Source organism: Hylaeus anthracinus, unplaced genomic scaffold, assembly GCF_026225885.1.
Source record: "Hylaeus anthracinus isolate JK02 unplaced genomic scaffold, UHH_iyHylAnth1.0_haploid 12002, whole genome shotgun sequence".
Taxonomy (NCBI): domain Eukaryota; kingdom Metazoa; phylum Arthropoda; class Insecta; order Hymenoptera; family Colletidae; genus Hylaeus; species Hylaeus anthracinus.
Window position 1 is genome coordinate 7,554,465 of NW_026534349.1, and position 21,398 is coordinate 7,575,862.

The window sequence follows — 21,398 nt, forward strand, 5'->3', positions numbered from 1 at the left end:
ATATGTTATAAATAGACTGCGGATTTGATTAATTTATGATAATTTAAGCTAATATAATAAACACATGCTAAATGTAATCAAAAGGTATGTGTACTTATGCAAAATGAAGTAACTTATATAATTGTAGAATATATTCGACATACATTATGTATAAAATAAATCCATAATATGTAGTACAGTCTGATATAGTCTAATAATAATAAGGTATACCTACACTAATTCTAAAGTTCCTAATTTCCGAGATGTTTAGCTGGTGAATATTTGAATTAGACAGAAGTAGGTAAATTTCGCAGTAATATTTAAATTACACGGGACGCCCCTTGCCGCGGTCAACTAATTACACGCGAAGGCTGTGACCAGTGGCTCGAAACGACCGAGGAAAAGCGTTCCTCCGCTCAGCAGTTTCATTTCATTAAACTTCCCGGCTTGCGCTCCACAAAGTAATCTTTCAGCAATCAAAGTTGCCTCACTCTGCACGCTCTGGCGCCTCGATTCATCAATTTAACTCTGATCCGTTCGTTTCTGAGAGTCCATGTCAGCCAGAGTTTCGACTAATCTAAACATCTTCCTAATCGTGACCTAACGCACTGGAAGACGTTCGAAGCAAACACGATGCTGTCGCTCTACAGCCTTTGGCCAAGGAAATTCTCTGTTCTAATTGGAACGCTATGACTTGACACAGTGTCAACTGTTAATGTAAAATTATTCGCGATGATGACGCTGACTTATCGATTAGCTCTTACACAGTGATAGATAATAAAGAATTAAGTTTATAGTACTCGGTTTTAGGGGTTGACGATTCATAGTTTGTAAGATACAATAGCAATAAAGAAATGACTAGATTTGAAGAAATATCGCCACTAATGTCAGAAGCTACTGTTGGTGTGGTCAGTAAAGTGTTCAATCCCAGATATGAAACAGTGTAACTTTGGAACCATGTAATTTGTAATCATTCCTAACTTAATTTGCGAAGAAAAATGCATATTTAAATTTCTTAGTGATACGTACAGAAACATAGTCAGACAATTAATTGTCGACATGGGGTAATATCAATTTTAATTTTTAAAATGAATGACGAATGAATGAGCATTGTTAATAATTAAGGAATTTCAAAAAGAATTTTAACGTATTCATATAAATCCAATTAACTTACTTGGTAGTCGCAGTGTCAAACAAAAAGCATGGAAAAGCCTTTTATCTTTCATGTTGCTGTTTCCTTCTGTGACTACTAATAATTTCGTTGACCGCTGTAAAAATACAAAAATTATCTTTTCGTCGCCATTAATTTATCATTAAAGGTAAAGTGATTATTCAAGACGGTAGATGTCGCGTTTGTATATTTATTCCACCGCAAAATTCTCCAGCAATTCAAGTGCGAAACACTTCAGTGGCACGGAATCCAAAGCTGTCTTCAGCAATTCGGATATTAAACGGTTCAGTAACACGAAATTCAAGGCTGTCTTCAGATTCCGCGGCGCAAGAAGGTTTCCAGTTCCCCTGAAAATGAACAAAGCCGAACGAAAGCGTGAAAACGTCGAATACCTGAGACTCCCGGCGCGAGAAGTCAGAGCTGCCTCTGATCGAGAAAGTTCATCGATCGACAGCTACGTTAATTAGCAGCGGGGCTAATTAATCGGAAGTTAACTGCCGTTCGAGAATCCAGGTCGCCTGTCTCGTCGAGGCAACGTTTTCACGAAAGCCCAAGTTTCCCGTTGCTCGTACAACTCTGAATAATGGACCTCTCTTTAACTTGTCACGCGCTTCCGGTTCCCGTTCCGCTACCACTTTTTGTCTCGCCCGGTGAAACGCACTCTCTGCAACAGGTACGTCGACGAAATCCTGCCTTTGAAGCCTTCCAATTTTCTCAAGTAACAAGCTTTCGGCTTACCTTCAAGCACAGAAATTGTTTCGCCATACAGTCTCTCCCACGATTTTCTCCAGGATTAACTCGTTACGCTTGTACTTTTCATGCGTATCGTATACACTGCCCATCAAAATTATACGATTTATAATTTATTGGTTTTTCATCACACCAATTATATTACGGTATTCAACGTACCAGGAAACACTGAACACCTGTTATATTTCCATGTGGAATGAATTTACGTTACTACAGCTAAAAGCCGATTTTTATACCGTATCAAAAATATACGAACACTTGTTAAAACAAGAATCTTATTAAATTTCATATCAACTTCATTTCGTTGCTTGAATCTTGAGATCAATCTGATCACCATTATAACGAATGAAATTACATTCGTAATTATTCCTTCTACTTGTCAACGTAATCCAACATTCCAGGTTCTCAAGCAAATGTTCCAATTATATTTGTCCAAGTTTTACCGAATTTCGAAACCCAACACTGTACTAATTAAGAATATTATTGTTTGTTTCAGTACACGGACTGGGAGCACGTGAATGATGGCTACCTGAATCAGAAAATGATTGCAGACATAGTAGGCGACTACTTCTTCATCTGCCCGTCGATTCACTTTGCTCAACTGTTCGCTGATCGCGGAATGAAAGTGTACTACTATTTCTTCACCCAGGTAATAGAATCGAACGTTTAGTAACGATTTAATTCATCGCATAAACTGCAACACATGATTTCATACAGCCAAAGTAATTAACATGAGGTTTGACTTGATATAAAATCCGTAACACATGATTTTATATACCAAGGGTCGAGTAACAAAATAGAAAAAGTCGAATGAGAAAATGTTACACGCGACAAACTCTCGACCCCCTTATCTATACCCTGTGAAAGAAACGGATAGAAACACCAGAGTGAAAACGGGACGATATTTATTCTACGTTCAAGCCTCGGCTCAGAGGTTGGATATTTCGTCGTCCACGGGGCTTGTAATGTCCCACTCGTGCGTTACATAAATTGTGGAACTCTAATGTCCTCGCGGGCTAAGGAGGCGATGAAAGTTCAAGAGCTCCCGTGAGCGGACCGTATATACTTGCTTTTATAACTTCACCACGGGAATATATATCGAGAAATTCCGTGATAAACTCGAAGGAGGGCTGAAGATCCTCCGTCGGAACCGAGATGTCCCACAAAAAGGCTTAGCCGTGAGGAACAATGGAATTACGGCCTCCTCTCTTCGAGAAGGATGGACGAAACGGCGAAAATGTAATAACTTTGTAGCATTTCTTCGCTTCCATAAGGTCATTCTTGACGTTCCTTTTTTAATCAGTAGAAATGGACAACGTAGGTAGATGGATAGATATTTGAACCGTTTATTTTTATGGCGGTGTAAATCTAATTAAAAATAATCGAAGTCGTGCATAAATTGCACGTGAAACGTATTAATAATGACCAAGATGACATAAAATGTTTATTTTGATAGCAGTGTAAGCTAATTAGGAAACAAAAATCGAAATTATGCATAAATTGCGTTTGAAAAATATTGATAAGCAAATTCATATTCTTAGAGATGCAGAAAAAGATTTGCAATTTTAATAAAAGTATGTTTTATTTTCCAAACATTACAATGTATATTATTAATATTTAATAGATTCTCATGCACATTCTCAAACACATTCCTATACTTCGACTTGCCATAAACGCATAAACATTCGCATTCCAATAATAATCATCTAATAATAATGTGGCTGACCTACGACTGACTTTCACTACTGAATCTGGCTCACTCTCATTACTGAATTTGGCTGACTTATGGCTGACTGTCACTACTATATTTGGCTGACTTAGTGCTGACTTTCTACTGAATCTGGTGTATTATGATTGCATTATTCAGTTGCACTACTAGCAGCATCGAATTTTTTCATAAAAGAATTCATCGCTTGCTTTCTTCTCGAGGACATCGGTTCCGCGGGACAAAATTCTGCAATAAAAATAGAAAAAGTCTTGTAGAAGGATCCCCTCTAATATCTGGTCGACCTTTATTCAAGTACAAAAGGAGCTCTTAAAAGCTCGTCCTCGGTTCTATCGACTCCGCTGCTGGTTTTTTGACATGCCCGACAAAGCTGCAATCGATAACGCACGACAAAAGAAGGAAAAAGCGAATAAATTCGACGACGACAAGTTATTGGATTGGCTGTTTACTTTTAACATGATCGTCGCTAGTGATGGGACCAATCCAATAGCACAACTCGTTAATATTGATAGGTATCAATTTCAAAGCACCGCAACGAAAAGGACCAGTATCTCTCGTGTGACAAGTTTGTGACACTTCTTGTTCTGCTGTTCAATTTAATATACGAAACATACGTTTAAATGTTATGAAGTAATGTAAAGCTCATAATTCGAGATATCAAAACCACATAAATTAAACGAGAATTAACCAAAAACAAACTAAGAAAATAAATACATTGCAAAGAGTTAATCTTACCACTGCGTATTGATTCGACTATCTTATATTTCAAGATCGATAAGCTATACTTTTAAACGCGATCATCTCAAAACAACAACCTTAAGACTAGTCACTTGTCCCGTCCCGATAGAAATAGTTACAAACGAACGTCTGTAGATTTAGTGTTAACTAAAAGCGAAGTAGTTTGTATTAAAAATTGTTAAACGCTCGACATTGTTCGCAAGTCTTATAAAAATCATCGTATTCCAGTTGATGTTCCTTGAAAGTCTGATCGCAATCGACTACCCCTAACCCCTCGACCTGTCCCCCTGTTTCACTTTCGTGGCGTCAGCGTCGCTCAATCCTCGGCATGTTTCATGCGCCGCCGTCGAATAACTGGGACGTGAAACGCGCGTAAGCGGAATGCCGAAGCCTCGAGTAATTAGCGGAGGAGGTAATTTATCAGGGCGCGGTGGTGGAAGCAAAGGAGGATGTCATTACTCATGCGCGCCGGCCGTAATCTTAATAACGGTTTCGTTCGCCGATTAAAGCAACCCCCACGACCGACGTCAACGGACGACCCGCCTCGTCTTCGGTTCTTCCTTCTTCTGTGGCACCTCTCGCGTACTCCTTTTCCGTTTCCAGGCGTTAATCTCCGCATTTCTAGCTTCCACTCCTCGCTTTGCGAAAATCACAGGGACTTCCGCGTCCTTACAGTTCGTGTAAGTTGCGTTCATCACGAATTGCGAGTATGTTTTTCCATCGAGGGTAAAAATTCTTTGGTTCGAATTTATGGGAGGCTCGATATTTTTTTTAACAAATGTATGTGAAATTCGACTTAATCGAATATCTTTGTAATCAGGACGTCTAAATGGGCGTAGTTATAAGCTTGTTTCTAATGTAAAGATTCTAATTTATCACGAATCTTTTTGTTTTTATTTCATTTTAGAGTGAAAATCTTAATAATTTTAATCATTAATAAAAAAAATTTGGCATTGAAAATGCCTTGGATTCAACATTTGGAGCTAAAAGAATCGTTTATTTTTTAAATAATTTTCATGATTATTACTTTATAATAAAATTTAAAAGGTATATAGTGTTAAAAACCCACTGAACCACTATTCGCGCGGACATGACTGAGTGTATCGAGACCTCTATAAGGTAGATCGATCGCAGTGACGTGCGTGCCAAAGCACCACTGTTCGACGATTTTTGTTTGGCAATCAGCGTATTAAAATTGACCACCACGCGTCGCACGTGCGTCGCGTGAAACGCGTAGGATCGATAGTGGAGCCTATCGTGTTCGAGTCGTGCCATCGCCATCGTGACCGTAGCCCAGCTTTTCAGCGGGTCGTCACGAAGGTAGTCACGTGGCGAACGAAAGTGATAACGCGCGACTCGTGATTCTTTTCCCGGATTTAAGGCAACCCTTATCGGTGACGGACGGGGATCGAGTCCGCGATGAATCTATTACTCGCCCTCCATCAAGATGAAGATCGTCGATTTCCCTTGGCAAATGCAAACACGAAGAGTGCCTGGGTCTATTGGTCGCGTGATTTCCGTCTTCAAAACTATCGAGTCATCCGAAACGTTTGTGAAAGTGTTAGGGGTAAAAAGTGGTTACTTTGCTTTTAACACGGGTCATTTTTGTTATATTATTAATTTCATAGACGGGGAATGTAGATTTAAAGTTTGCGACAGGGTTTGTAGATGTTTCTTCTCTTCGATAAGTTTTGTTTTGGTTAAATGTACAGGAATGTGAACGATAAGTATAGTTATAAGGAAGATCTTGAGTATTAAGAAAATCAGGATTAACCTTTTTATGTTTAATATTCAAAAAAGAAGTTTTCTTTTTCTTCTTTACATATGTTTATTTTGTTAACGCTTAGAGTGACAGTCGAACACGACCCTATTGAAAAAATTAAAGCGTTACCATAGCGTAATAATTTGTTTACGTAATAATGGGCAATCAGTTTAATTGAATCGATGAAAACACCTGTCGCTGAGAGGTGGCCAAGGCGGTAGGACCTCTTACATGAATCGTTACGTTCATCCCGTGGTCGTTCGGGCGGAGAATGCAGGACAACGTTTGCCTATGTACGCCCTTGTTAAAAATTTTTAATTGACACGCTACAATTACGAAAAATGGAACTTCGTGGAAGTTTGTCTGCGCGTTTGTGTGTCGCACGCTTAACGAGCTACATTCTTTTCCCTGTGCAATTCCGTGGTTGTCATCAGCAGCAAATGGTGGTTTGAGGTTTCGTCGAATTCATTGGAAAATGATTGTGAAAGATGAGATACAAAAGAGGTTTGATATTGTTGATGCACTCACGTTTGGAATCCATCCGGAGATATGTTGAGACAAGTATTCGACTACTGCAGAGACTCGGTGAATGAACATAATCAAGTACTAGGTAGTCGAATATTTGAATATTCAAATTTTCAACAAACCAAGTATCAGATCCAAGAAACCAAGTATCAAATGTTTGACTGCATGAATATTTAACTATTCGAATACTAAATACTCGAATATTTGACTATACGAATTACATGGACGCCAATGATTTCTGCTCGTACACGTTAACGTTGAATTGATGCTGGTACCTTGATTGTGAAATAGCGTGCGGACTCTATTCGCTGCGCTGATGAGCGTTGCGTGAATTCATTGCACCATCTCTGGTAAATCAAGCACAGTCAGGAAATAATATCGAATCCAGAAAATGCTGATAAGCAACAGAAATCTGTGATAATCTTTTGTAGGACGTAACTCCTGAAAGGAACATCGTAATTCATCATTCGCCTAACAATCGCGTGGTGCGCGTTCTTTTTCTTCTGGTCGTTCGAGTATTGTACTTGTCATTGAAAGTATAATGAGTGACGTAGCACAGAAAGATGAATGTTCATTTTTTATTCGTAAATAAGCGCAATAATTATGAGAGGACATTAAAACTTCCATCGTTAGTCCTAGGAGACGCCATCTTGTCGTTTTCTGGAGCTCTTAATTAAAAAGAACGAGGCCTAGCCTCCATTATCCGATGGGACAGAGGAAACTCATTCCTCGGGGCGAGCTTAGGTTTAGCACCACTTCCGCGTCTCCTTGATCCCGTTTGTCTTCCTCTGGGCGAACACTCGTTACTCCGGATTCAGTTTTGCAGACGAACAACGCCGTTAAGTTTCATTTCCTCAAAATCGTGAGACAGCTCGACGATCGCACGGCGCTGTCCATTTGCCCTGCTCCAGGTCCTACGGCGATTATCGTTCTACTTAGAAGTTCGAGCTCTGGACGACACGGAAATCGACTCAGTCAGCCGTCGCAGCATCGACGCTAACTTACCTGGACCGTCAACTATCGTGTGGAAAAGCACGGTGGGAAGGGAACGAGGTTGAGTATTACCCTTTGAACTCCGTCGAGCCGTGTACGACGTCAATTTTATTCACAGAAATACAAGGTAGACACAAATACGATAAATACAATAAGAAGGTGATGATGATAATATTTTTTAATGGATCTGTATTTATGCATTCTACAATATTTTGTTAAGTTTATATTATAAAGAGAATTTTAAAAAACAGTATACATTATTTCGTCGCATTTCTCAACTGTTTGTTTAATGGATTTAATCGATTTGTGGACCGAATGGCTCAATTAAATCTGCCAATAATAGTACAACAACAAGTCTTGTAATAAAGTTAACATCCGCGATGAGTGAATATTACTAAAAAATGTTGTTCACATCAAGGCAAATAATTCGTCCTTGAAGAGATTAAATTGAACTGGTCGCGTTTCAAGTTTCGTCGCGCACCCCGGAGCAGTAAACGAACACAGCCGTGCTTTATTTACACGTATTCGTCGAGCAGGAGCGGAGCGAAACGCCAAGTTCCGCAAAAAGGTATAATTCTGGAGGAATTAACCCCGTTTTCGTACCCTTCTTCCCGTCAAGGGCAACCCTCTGAATGCAACATTTAATCGCGTATAAACGGGACACTCGGCAACCAGGCTAAGTAACATCTTTTCCACGAGGTTTCCTTTCACCCCGGATGTTTTCCAACGCGGAGAACATTCTCGACGAGCCGCCACCCTTGGTTACCTCGGTGCGCTCTTCCTTTTTTCCCTCCATCCCCCGTTTTGATGCGGAATGAATGGCCCTCGTTCGTTCGCCCAGCGAAAAATCGTGAAACGCGATCCACCTTGGGTCGATAATGAATCCCGCGGGGAAGACGCGCGAGAAAAAAGTCCAGTGAAAGGATCCAAAGGCGAGATCCGAAGGCGAAAACGGGGTGAAAGGAAGCTTTCAGCCGTGGCGAGAGGCGCTAACTGCGGCCCAGCCGCGACGATTTCGTTTCCATTAATTCTCTTGGCCCAATCGAGACGGGCCAGTCGGGGCGATTCACTCCTTAATGAATCGCCGAAACGACTGTAGTTTATACACGCTTCCAATTATTTTCTCAACCAGCGGAGAAAAAAAAAAGCACGATTCGCGAGTCCAACGGCGGTTGACGATCGGATAAATTGGACCACCCTCGTTCTCCATTCCCCTGTGGCATTGTTACGTCCAACGGATTCAATTAAAAACCGAGACGACGTCTGTGGCTAGTCGAAAAGAAGAGTGGCTATACTTTCATCTAATTCACAACTGTTATTAGATATTTATTTCTATGAAGGAAGTGTTTACATACTTCTGAGCGAGGGGGTATATTCATATATATATATGGTACATCGGCTTATGAACCAGCGATGGTTCAAAGCCATTTCTCTGTTACTAAAAATAGAAAAAAATATTGCCAAGGACAAAGTTGACATGTAGTATATTTAATTCAATGTTTCTCTTATTGTTCTTTGTTTATCTTTGAATTTCGTCCGTGTCATTAAATAAATGCATTCCCGCGACTAATATTATCAGTCTTAAGTACATAAGTCCAGATAATAATGGTGTTTTAAGAGGGTGGCGAGATACACGTCGAAATTTTCAATCGCTGTCCAATTTCTGCCGGACGGAAAAATGTGTGCGCCCCGACGTTAATAGAGTGTACCGTGGAAAATTGCCAAGTTAATTAAGAGACACCGTTCGATACACGTTTATTAAGCCTCGCCTCTGGTCTTCCCTCTGGACGATCCTCGGCCCCACCCCTCCACCGTCACGTTGCCCTTGTAATTTTAAGGATCGTTAAAATTAACGACGTTTACTGAACACGAAAGACTGTCATAATGGCAGTAGCGCGTTCACGGTTTTCTCTTTTCGCGAGAGAAGCTTTCTCACGTTCTCTCGGCTGGAAATTTCAGCAAACCCGACCTACAATCGTATCACCCCGTCAACCCCTCCTCGTTTTTTTTCTCCTCGTTCCAGAGCTATTGTTTCCCAGCCGGTGTGTCTTCCGCGGAAAACTCTTTTAATGATTTCCAACGCTACTCGCGATGGAACCAATTCTATGACGTACAGTGAGCCACAAAATTGTTGGGGTATATTTAGTTAGTTAGAGAGTTCCCAGAAGTATTTTTGTTACATCTTCTTTCGTAGCATATAGTTCGTACTATAAACTAACGAAACTGTGCAAAAGAGTAACGATATTTATTGTAAGGAAGTGAAAATAACCGATTATAATACAATGTATATATTCTTTACTCTGTAACAAAAATAAAATCGATATCCTCGCTACTTTTTAAGAAGCTTGCAATACTTCATACAAATCATCTTGTATGATAATACTTTGTTGGACACAAATACTTGTAGTAGTCTCACTCTTTCAGTAAAACAAACGAACACGTGTATCTAATATATTTAATATACTTAAACAGGTTGAATACATATTTAAAATCTGGTTACCATTTATACAAAACACGTTGTTTATTAGTCCCGTCACCAAACACGACCTATCCCAAACTGAACCCACCCCTAAAACGCATAAATGGTTTCTCTGTAAATCGTATCGAGGTAAACTGTTGAAGAAGCTGCGAACGATAAATATAACGATGTTTCCTCTTCGCTTCGCGCTTCTCGCGAAAAATCGCACTTCCAACTTTAACGTTCTTCCACATCAAGTTCCACGGAGAGATGTTCGCCAACTTGCAGCTTTGTTCGGGTCTAGGGGGGGGGGGGAGGGGGTTGGTCGCGAGTAATCCAACTTTTTCCGACGCAGCTTAAAACTTGGCGCCGTGATCGTTTACGAGACGTCAGAAGAATTTATTTAATGCGCCGGAATGCGGTCAATTGAAAGCGCGATGCTTTTTTATCGAACGGAGGGTTAGGGGTTGATAAATCCGCTTGGTTTCAATTATCCTTTGCCATTGGACCGCATGGACGAGCTTGGGGATTCGATCCTCACCGACTCGGCAATTTTTGATGAACTTTCCTAATTTTCCCGAGTAATTTTCTTCGTGCTTCGAAATGAGAACAATCTCGAACTTCTTCGACAAATTAACTTCCGATGTTATCGCGGTATTAATATTTTTCAACCTTTAACCATTATCGTCTAGGCCGCGCCAAAGTTAATACGTTCAGTTTTAAAGGAGATTGAATAACAATCTTATATTTTGCTCTATATTTTTTCTTTTTGTATATATTCCAGAGTTAAATTATTACTCACACCCTTAACAAAATTTGTAATTAATAAATGATTTCGTACCTCAAAAATCAAGCAGAATTCTCAAAATATCAAAGATTATCAGTTAGATTTCCTCTGAATATCGATTAATTTGCGATCGGTCGTCTCTTTTAGTGAAAGGTGGTATCCGAAATGAAATTAATTACTCGTAGAAACGTTCCGGCGAGTAAACGTGACGCGGAATGTCCACACGTTTGCACGCATTACCAAACTCTGGGTTAAAGTTAAACAATATGCTCGGCGCGATGTGTAAAACTAATCCATTTCCCGTCGAGCGCGAATTATACACGGAACCAACTTATTCGAGAGTTGTAAACTGAATCGCATTTCCCTCTGGATTCCGTGGAGTTCTTAATTCAAGGTGAATGATTCAATCGCACGTAGGCAAGTTTCAGCAATGTTTGCGGGTAAATAAAGAGCTGCGTCGGTGCATTCAAGCTTTCCTTCGCAAACGTTAGCGTTGCAGTCTCGAGAATATCTCGACGATTATGTATTAGTCAATTAGGCGGTTACAAGCATCCCCATTTATCTTTATTATACATTTCGACCGCCAACCGACCGTTTTTATTTTTTATACGATTCTTTTCCAGTATTGTTGTGTCTATAAACAAGAAGCCACGAAACAACGCTTATGGCAACTAACTCACAGACACGACTATCAGCGCCATCGGCACTGCTTACATTACCTAACTAAACTTGAACCACGAAACTGGAACCCTATATACAGTGGCGGACGTTTTTACGAGTTTACGAGATATATGATTAAACAAAATACGAAAATATGTGAAATTCTACGAGAATGGCAAATTTTGATTAATCAATTGAGTCAATTGATTCAAGATTTACTCATTGACTCATTTACGAATGAAACTTTTTGATGAGCTTGCAACTCTTCTGTTTGGACTCTTTGAGCCTAATACCTATTTTTCCCCTTAAATCTTTCGTTTCGATGTTTCAATCGCTCTCGTTGCGCGAAAGTTTGTCGAGAAGCAAACGTCACACTCGAAGACCACTTCCCGTGAGATAAAGATTCATTATAGGTATATTACTGACGTCACGCTTCTAACGACCATCTTCTTTCAACCGGTCAACGCCGAGGGGTTCATATTTTTACGGAACGCTCCCCCATTCGTGCGAATTATGGGACAACGATAATTTCGTCCGACCTCGGGTTTGATTGAAATAAATTTAATTGGGGCTGCTCCGGTTTCAGGGGGAGCTGATCCGATTGTGCCCGTTTTTCACCAGCGTGTTCTTTTTATAATTTCGACGAGACGCCGCATTATGCAGAGGCATTCAGTTATTTTCGACGTACCCGAATAGAGGTTTAAGAATACATCGTCGGAGCTGAATCAATAAATGGTCTCTCGATGATAAGGCGACCTCCGCGGAAATATAATACTAGAAATGTGACGTTTCCATCCCACCCCCATTCCACGTTCCAATGGAGCTTTGCTGCGACATAAATGATATTCAGGGAGATTGAATTAAGAGGCTGGTATCGAGTTTCGTCTCGCTAGGTAAGTTTCTCTTCCGCGTCGCTGGCACGTTTTTTTCAACTCGGTTAGGACATTGCGTGCAGTTGAAAGGACAATTTTTAACTTTGAGTGAGGAAATTAATTCCTTATGATATTCATGCTGTTTTGAAAATTTCAAACGTTTCTGTTCAATTATATTGAAAATATTTTTAAATTGCCAAAGAATCGACCGTTTACGTCACAGGCTGCACGTTGAATTGATCGAACATAAAACTTTAAAGGATCAAAAAACAGATTTTCTTTTAATTATTATCTTGTCGTTAAAAGTCTCTAGAAAATGTCATTTAAAATAACAAAGAATCGTATAAATTTTTATAATAAAAAGATTAAACTCGATAAAATGAAATGAAGGCACAAATATTTATACAGATTTTAAGAAAGTACGCCATTTTTTGCAGGTAAAAATAAGATATTTTGAAAGTCTTAGACGAGAATAGCACCTTGAAGAGTAGCGACGAGTGCGAATGCCGAGTCGAAGGATTTTAATTAATTTCACTCTGGCGCGTTATTATTCCTCGAAAAGGTCAACGCCGGAAGCATCGATCGTAATTGAATCCCGGCACAAAAGCTTCTTCATTGGCTTCCATGCTTGGAACTGGCATCTTCAGCGACTGTCTTAAGCCCTGGCCAATTCAGAAAGGGATTTATTTCATATCGATGAGAAATGAAAATTCTCAGTCTATCGTCTCTGTTACCCTATCGTTCATTGGAAAACTGTAATCTTCTGGCCCATTGTGATGCTCGAGAAATCAATTTTAACTTGTTCTTTCTTTCGTTTGTTCAACCTCGCATCAACCATTTTGCCTGGATTTTTAGCGTCTATCTGGAAGCAGTAACGTTTCATCGTTCATTGTATAATTTAATGCGTTTCCAAGACTGTAGAAAATTTCAAGGAATTTCTTCCTTGTCTTGAAAATTTATGAAATCGTATTTTATGCCGGTGTTATGTTGGTGTGCTACGTATTGGATGAGTATGATTCACTTCTTCTTCTGTACTATTTTAATCAGCATATTTTAAGGTAGTTTATCATTTGCAAGATTTGACTTTTCTTGTGCATATCTCGCATTTGTGAAAGTATAATAATATGTTATGTGGTTATTTTTATTAAATATGTAGGTTAATCGAGGCTTAGGAAGGTAGAGAAACAAGGACGAACCTAGGTATGGCTAACGTAGGGAGCCTCAGGAAGATGATATGCGGACGAACCCACGTATAGCTAACGTGGGGAGCCTCAGGAAATGTTAGTATTAGGTAACAGTTCCTGTTCCTCGATGTTCCACGAGCGGTAAAGGTACAGTTTAGTGGATACTGGACTGGTTATTATAATTGATCAACATTAATTTAAGATGATTAATACATACATTCTGATGTGCACCGGGACTTACAATTGTTATGAGAGTAATTTGTCGCGGTGTACTAATTGTGAATTTAAGTCGTTACAATTACGAGTTTGTTTAATGTGTTCAATTTCGATTCGGCGAAGCAAGAATCTAATTCTTCCCGATTTTATGTTATTATTATAGACATTAACATATTAAATTGGGCTCAGTTGGAAATGTTTCATAAAGATTTTTGAGACTATCACGAAATTAAATATATATTTTTTTCCAGACAAACTGCTGCTCCGGTTAATATTTCAATCAATATTTAATTGTTCCTTTTCTAAAGCGAGTGAACAAGTAATATTATTTTCAATTCCAAGTTTTTTTTTCTGTTAATTAATCTGACATTTAAACGTTCTCGACAGACGTGTCTAATAGATAACACATCTCCAATCGTTCGTGTTGTGGTAAATTGATACTTTGAAACGTAACGTTCCGACAACTGCATTTATCTCGACTAAAAATAATCCGTAGTTCCTCGTAACAATTACCGCCTTCTTCGCAATAAGAACTGGAACGATCGATTTTTCGTCGCAATCACGCAGGACCAGATGCTTCGAACGGAGAATCAATTAGGCTGTCGCCTAAATTAATCTCGCGCGAGAGATTAATTTTAGAACGTTTCGTACAATTCGATCGAAATTCGGCTTGAAAGGAGAAATCCTGAATCTCGACTAATTTCATTTGATGAACTTTGTCGGAAGCCATCAAAACACCCTGGATTTCCATTTCTGCTTGGTTTCATTTTCCATATTTTTCCATTTTATCAAAACGGCCCGCTGTGTTCCGAACGGTAATGGCAGCTTCGCTATTTGTCGAGAACGAGATATACTCGATAAGGGTGGGCAAATACTGCGGCACGACTGCGACGTTATTTAAATCCCCAGTATTTGCAAATGCGAATTTTCTGTGTTTGTACTTGCACAAAAATCAGCGATGGACGATATACGAGTGTGCTACTTCACTTATTTCAGGACAATCCCTGACACAGTGACTAACAGATAATATACTTCATTAAAGCATTCACTATAAACATTCATTTCAAACAATTATGTTTCAAACCTCGGTTCAATTCCGAAAGAATCCTAACTTTTTTAACGTTCAGACTAGAATGTATCCATAAGGGGTAACACCATTTTACCTACCCGAATTTTCAGGCTTTTCCAAGAAATTTTTTTATTGTGTAGGAGTCTAACGAAAAATAAGGCACGGGGATTCGAATCCACGATCCTCGGATCCACAGTCGACCGCTTTACCTACGCGACCAATCCCATACCCTACGTTTCGTGTTCTTATTTGACTCCTTATTGTTGGGTATGGGAGGCGCGGACACTACAATTGTATCGTGTAAATATTAAACTAGAAAATCATTTTTAATTTTTGCCTTTTTACAAAAATGGCGGCTTGGCAGACGATTTAGTGGAGCGTCTAAAAAATAAATGGTTACGCGGTGGGCACGATAACTGAAACCAGGTTCAAGCTGGAACAGTGAAACAAAATTAATTAGTTCCCTTGGTCCAAAAGTTAGTAAAATACGTAGTCGTTTTTAAAAATATACATTTTTAATCGAATGGCATCGCTCTAAAGTAAAATTCGTTATTTTGAAACATCCAAAGTGGCGTATCCCCTTAAGCGACCCAGTAACTATCACGAGAAAGTGAACATCCGGTTAGGACTAATCCAGGGATGATAGCTACAAGCTCCGGGATAGCTAATTTTTTTTCGTACCCGATCAATTTCTGTGCACGCAGGTGTGGCCAGCGTGCGAGGGATTGAAAATTAATTGGAAGAGGGCACGATTGGTCGATGCGTATCAACTACGCAAGTGGTTGATGGAAAATTGTAATCGGTGAGATTGAATTTCCCCAGGCGTCACGAGGTAGTTGCTGCCAGGAACGATCGTTGTTGGAGTATGATCTGACAGCCTACAGTAGAGTGGCTCTTTCGAATTTTAATCGTTTCAGATTCTTAAATGCTTCGAAATATCTAGAAACGAATTTCCTAAAAATGTCAACTTTCCATCTCAATTCATAGTTACTTCCCATCTCACAAAAGCTCTGTCGTCCATTTCTGGGTAGCGTAGTAATCAACGTGTTAAAATTCGAGAATCACACTTTTAAGAACCACCCTGAACCTCCATCTAACTATAAAACATTTATAACATTTCGTTATTGCTTCATAGCCCCAAAAAGATTAGCATAAGTCATTTGAAGTAGTCTACAGAATTATTCAAATGTTGACAAGAGAAAACAGGAAAGCGTCGAGTAATTTCTGTTATGCATCGACGAGCAACTACATTCGCAAGGACAAACGTACAATTTTCGACTACTCCAGTCTCTGGCCGCAATTTTCCCTAGTCTAGAGCACAGAAACTGAATTGCGACGATAACCATAATGGGAGGCAAGTCCTGAGACATAAAGGCTCGATGGACTCTATAGGTTGCTGACGCTTCGTTGATCCTGTAAAGACTACGTTCTTCGGCTCAGCCACCATATTTGAATAATTTGAGCCGCTCCCGGGCGCTCTACGATCGTGCCTCGAGCCATAATAAGTATCGCGCTCGCTTCCTTGAACCTGACACAGTCGCTCCTGTGTCTCCTTTCGGTTCAGCCATCCGGTTATGTAGGTCAGAAAAATCTACCACACTTATACAATGTGTCCCACGAACACCGATGTCACCTCAATGTCTTCGTCATTTCAATTTTCACGCGAAATTGTTTTGCAGAAAAATTGTAAAGCTTAAAGTGATACATAATTTGATACAAATGGTTTTTCTACAGATGGAGGCTTATACGTAGACAGCAAAAATTATTATGTATTATATAATTAGATAAAAATTGAATCTAAATGTTTTACTCTCTATATATTATAGTATAAACTTTTTTATATCTTAGTATATTTGTGTTTACTGTTTTACCGTTTGAATGGTGTTTGTTCTTGAGTAGCCGTTCACCCAAGTCTCCAATATATTACACACACTTCTCGATCGTCAATGCGACAATATGACAACACAAACAAGACAAGTTATACGATAATGTATGAAAAATAAGAACTGTACCAAATTAAGGCTGGCTGGCCACAAAAATTTCGTTTTACCATGAAACACCGTGGCATAGTTGCGAAACGACGCCGATCAAATGAAAATTGACAAAGTGCCGGTAGTAGCAGGCGTTAATAACAACTGATATCTTGTCAGAGGGATAGGGGCGAATGCGAGAGTCGATCTATGGGGTCAGCGAAAGGAGGTGATGCATGCGGACAGCCGGAGGAATATATTCGAACGAGCGTTTAACGCAAGCATAACCGACGTTAACTGTGTTTCAGAGAACGAGCACCAACCTGTGGGGCGAGTGGATGGGTGTGATACACGGCGACGAGGTGGAATACGTGTTTGGCCATCCTTTGAACACGTCCTTGCAATACACCGAGAAGGAAAGAGACCTGTCCCGTAGGATGATACTTTACTTCTCTCAGTTCGCTTACACGGGGTGAGTTTATTCCTTGAATTTCATGAAATTCATGTTTCGCAATGAGGAATATTAAGCATGAAAAATTCATTGGTACGTTTATGCCATTTCTGAGGATTCAGTTATTTCGATTCATGTCAGGACAATGGCTTTAGAAGCTTTCATTTTCGTTTTAAAATAACATTATTTAAAATACTACTCCAAGTAACACGTTATTCTATTTCATAATTCTTTGAAATAGTTGCTTGAATTTATTGCGAAATTGTTCTTCAAAATACTATCAGGTGACATCACAAGTACATGACGGTTTTTAATTTAAAAGCGATGAAAATTAAACGACAAATAATTCCACGTTTGTTATTCAAACTTCTCGAAGAAACAATTTTGCACAAAGCAAATTATTGTAACGATTTCTTAAAATAAATTGTCAAATTGAAAATGTCAAAATAATTCGTTATTTTGAAATAGCTATCATCACAAATGAATTGATATTAATTTTGTTTTCGAATAACTGTATTACCAAAAGGTATCAAGCTCACTTACGCAAAATGAAATAACAATATTATGATAACAATTGTAAAAATGTTTAACGTGCATCATATATATTAGATGTATGTTTTCCATATTATTGTTCGTCAAAATTGCATAAAATTCACAGTCTACTTATCATTTTACTGCGAATGTTTATGCATTTATGGCCAGTGAATATATAAAAAAATGTACAAGTGGAATATTGGCCCCTTCATATAATTGAAATTGCATATAAAATATTTTTTGTGTCTTCACGATTGGCAGAAATATTCTGGTTTAGGTGAGCCAACCCGAACGTAAATTTAAATTATACATTTAACGTAAAATTCAGCAATGTGGTGTCATTTTTCCAAAACTCCACAGGATTGTCTGGCAGCCGTCGATTCTCCCTCCATTATTTAAAACCGTCTCCATCCGAGGGGACGGTAGCTCGAAATTATTGGATTTCGTATTCAAGACTATCCTCGTTTGGGGTAGAATACGGTTGATATGGTCCTCGAACATTTTGTTGGAGGAACAATGGTCTATCTAGAAGAGAGAGATCCGTGTGACAAATTTGACTTGCACAAAGGGAATGCTTTTAAAACGTTTAAGGCTCCTCGAGAAGAATTTTGAAAGTTAGGTTCTGTAAAGAGAAGGAGGACGATAATGTTGGCCTAGTTAATCGCTAGGCGGATAATATTTCAACTAGGAGAGTTACCATTCAACGTAACTGTACTTAACGCTTTTTTCTAGTGGTAATATATGTATAATTAAATATTTCAAAAGGGGATACATTTAAACGTACAGGTGCTCTTATTTTTAATTAGTAGACAAAACAAAATCTTTGCAAACGTACCTGCACAAATTATTATTATTGTAAATGCAAATTATTATAAATTGCCTGAATAACTTCAACTTCAACATTTCTACTATTATAAGTACCTTCCAATTGAATAATTTCTACTTTCATAAATAATCCAATTTTGTGTGTTCATACTTTCATAATAAACACGTGCGCGATGTCAGCTGGTGGATCAGTTCTGTGCAAACGTTAGCTATAGTGGCCAAACAATACAACATTAACAATCCTTCGGGGAGGATGTCCCGTCTGGGTTTTCAATCCAGGTTACATGGAAAGTGAAGAATTATTTATCGACATCGATAGATAGAGCTCGATATGTCATGTGTTGGCCAGGTATAATCTATTAACTAGCTGCAATTTCTTTTTCCACTAAGGGGTAGCCACTTATTGGAGAACTCCTATCCACCAGTGGGACGTTCGTTTATATTTTAAAGGCATGCGTCATTGAGAATCATTTGTCATGATCTTCTACCTTCCCGAATGCCTAGGGTATGTTATTTTAATGAAAGTGTATCTAGTCCTGCCATAAATTCCGTTACGAGTGTTTGGCTTACTGTTAAAATTATTCGTCTGCTCTTGAAGTCCAAGGAACGTTATCCTTGTGAATGTTATCCTCGTATTCATACTTTATTCGTGAAATTTATAACTAACAGAATTATTTGAAATGATCACATTTAGCAGTGACACACGAAACGAATTTGTAATTTCGATGAGGAGGGTCTACGAACATGTCCACACGTACAATGTTTTTTACGTACAATTTTGTCTGGGGAAAAAAATTATTTATTATCACCAAATAACCAATAAAATACCGTGTAAGTATCACAAAGATCCACGTGATAAATTATTTTTTTAAACAATTCGTAAAGAAATGTCGCATTTTCAGCATTCTGATCTCCCTCCTTAAATATCGTGTAAAGTATTGGAACTGTATAAGAAAGAAGTGGTGTACATTTCCAAAGGTTTCTTGCATCCAATCTCGTCCACGTCGTGTTTCCCAGTCGTCGAGACGTCTCCTTGTAGGAAGACGCGCGACTAGGGCCTGACATTTCCTGTTAGCTCGTGAATTATTTTTCCAGGAAGCCGACGAGCGAGGAGTCCAAGTGGCCGCCCTATTCGAGGGATGAACCACAGTATTTTATTTTCGACGCCGAGAAGATCGAGCTGGGCAAAGGTCCGCGCACCACGTCGTGTGCCTTCTGGAACGAGTTTCTGCCAAGGCTGAACGGAATACCAGGTACGTACTCACCGCTAATTCAACGCGTTTCAACCGTCCCGGAATTCCTCTCTCTCTCGTTTTTCGTTTAGTTAGTTATGGAGGGAACTCCTTTAGAGAACCAGAAATGGGTGCTGCTACCTTCCTTCCTGTGTTAATTATTCCTGCTACCTTTACCCTTTTCGTGTTCGTTTCTCCGAGGCTCTTTGCCATCTTCTTTGATGCATTTTTAACCTTGTTCCTTTTCAGGGAAATTCATCACATTTCTATGGTCCGCAATTTTACATTTCGAGAGTGGTATCATACTGGGTGATGACGTTTGATGCTGCCGTAGCCATTTGTTATTTGTAAATATGTTCGACCAGCTTCAAAGCAATGAAATTAGGATGGTTATAGGATTATAGAGATAAATTAATTTTTGGAAAAAGAATATGCCCAACGACTTTAAAAAATGTTAAAACTGCACCGAAGAGTGTAAAATAATTTCTATTTCTTTTATATTAAATTATATTAAATTCCCCTTTCTGAGGCGGCGCAAAATTAAATATTACTTACATTCAAAATGATCAAACTTGGTTTAAACTTTGTGTCGGAGGAACAAAAAATATGACCTTAAATTATTGCTATCGTTATATCTATTTTAGACATCATACGTACATTAACGCTATTCAATGTCGCTGCCACCACAAAATGCTATCCCAAACCTACTCAGACAGTATTTGCATGGAGAGATAACCATTCCGATTTAAATGAAACACCCTATATATCTTTTGGTGGCTCTTATACGTTCACTTCCACTTAGGTTCAGAAGAATTTTTCATCGTTTCGTCAGACATCTTCGCGGGTCTTAGTTTAAGGATAGCGGCAAAGATCGATGCCTCGCCCAGAAATTGTCTGTCGCAATTTCGAGGCAGAGCTTCGATAAATAGCGCGAGCTCCGCCAATCGATATCCGGGAGATTTTTCATACCAGGCTTTCCGTGTTTCATTATTCCGACCGCTATTGTTTTGGCGTGACGCGTTCCAGCACGCGTGGACTCGTTTCACATCCCCCTTGCATAATTCCCTGCTTTCGTTTATTCGTGATCAATTCGGATTAAACCTATTGTTTGGTCGAAACGAACTGCGTGTACTCTTCCAAGCTTCGCTTGTATTCTCCAGAAAAATGCCTTCCCACGTCGAATCGATGGTTCAATTTGTTGGACATGTTTTCCTTTTTTTTTTGATAGTACTAGAAACTACAGGATGACTTCGTATAGTTAAAGAAATGCACCAACCACTTGTTACCATTTCTAACGCTAGGAAAAAGTCATTTGATGCACTTTTTGAACGTGCAGATCATTGTATTTCGGATGAGGGAGAATATTTTGAATAAACAAAATGATTGTGTTAAGATTTTCTAATTAGTTTAGTTACTAATTATGGGACAGAGGGTGTATTGGCCTGCTTACTACATTAGCAAATATTGGCTCGATTTAACAAGCATCAATTTAAGAT

General features: G+C 39.0%; 1 protein-coding gene across 1 annotated transcript in view; it reads left to right on the plus strand.

Annotated features, from left to right (window-relative positions):
• The window catches only part of LOC128891637 (acetylcholinesterase), a 116,875-nt gene that overhangs the window by 89,695 nt on the left and 5,782 nt on the right, over positions 1-21,398 (plus strand). Inside the window, exons 3-5 of the mRNA XM_054151282.1 lie at positions 2,397-2,549; positions 17,169-17,332; positions 19,766-19,923. Coding sequence (XP_054007257.1) covers positions 2,397-2,549; positions 17,169-17,332; positions 19,766-19,923 — 475 coding nt within the window. The remainder of the gene's footprint in view (positions 1-2,396; positions 2,550-17,168; positions 17,333-19,765; positions 19,924-21,398) is intronic.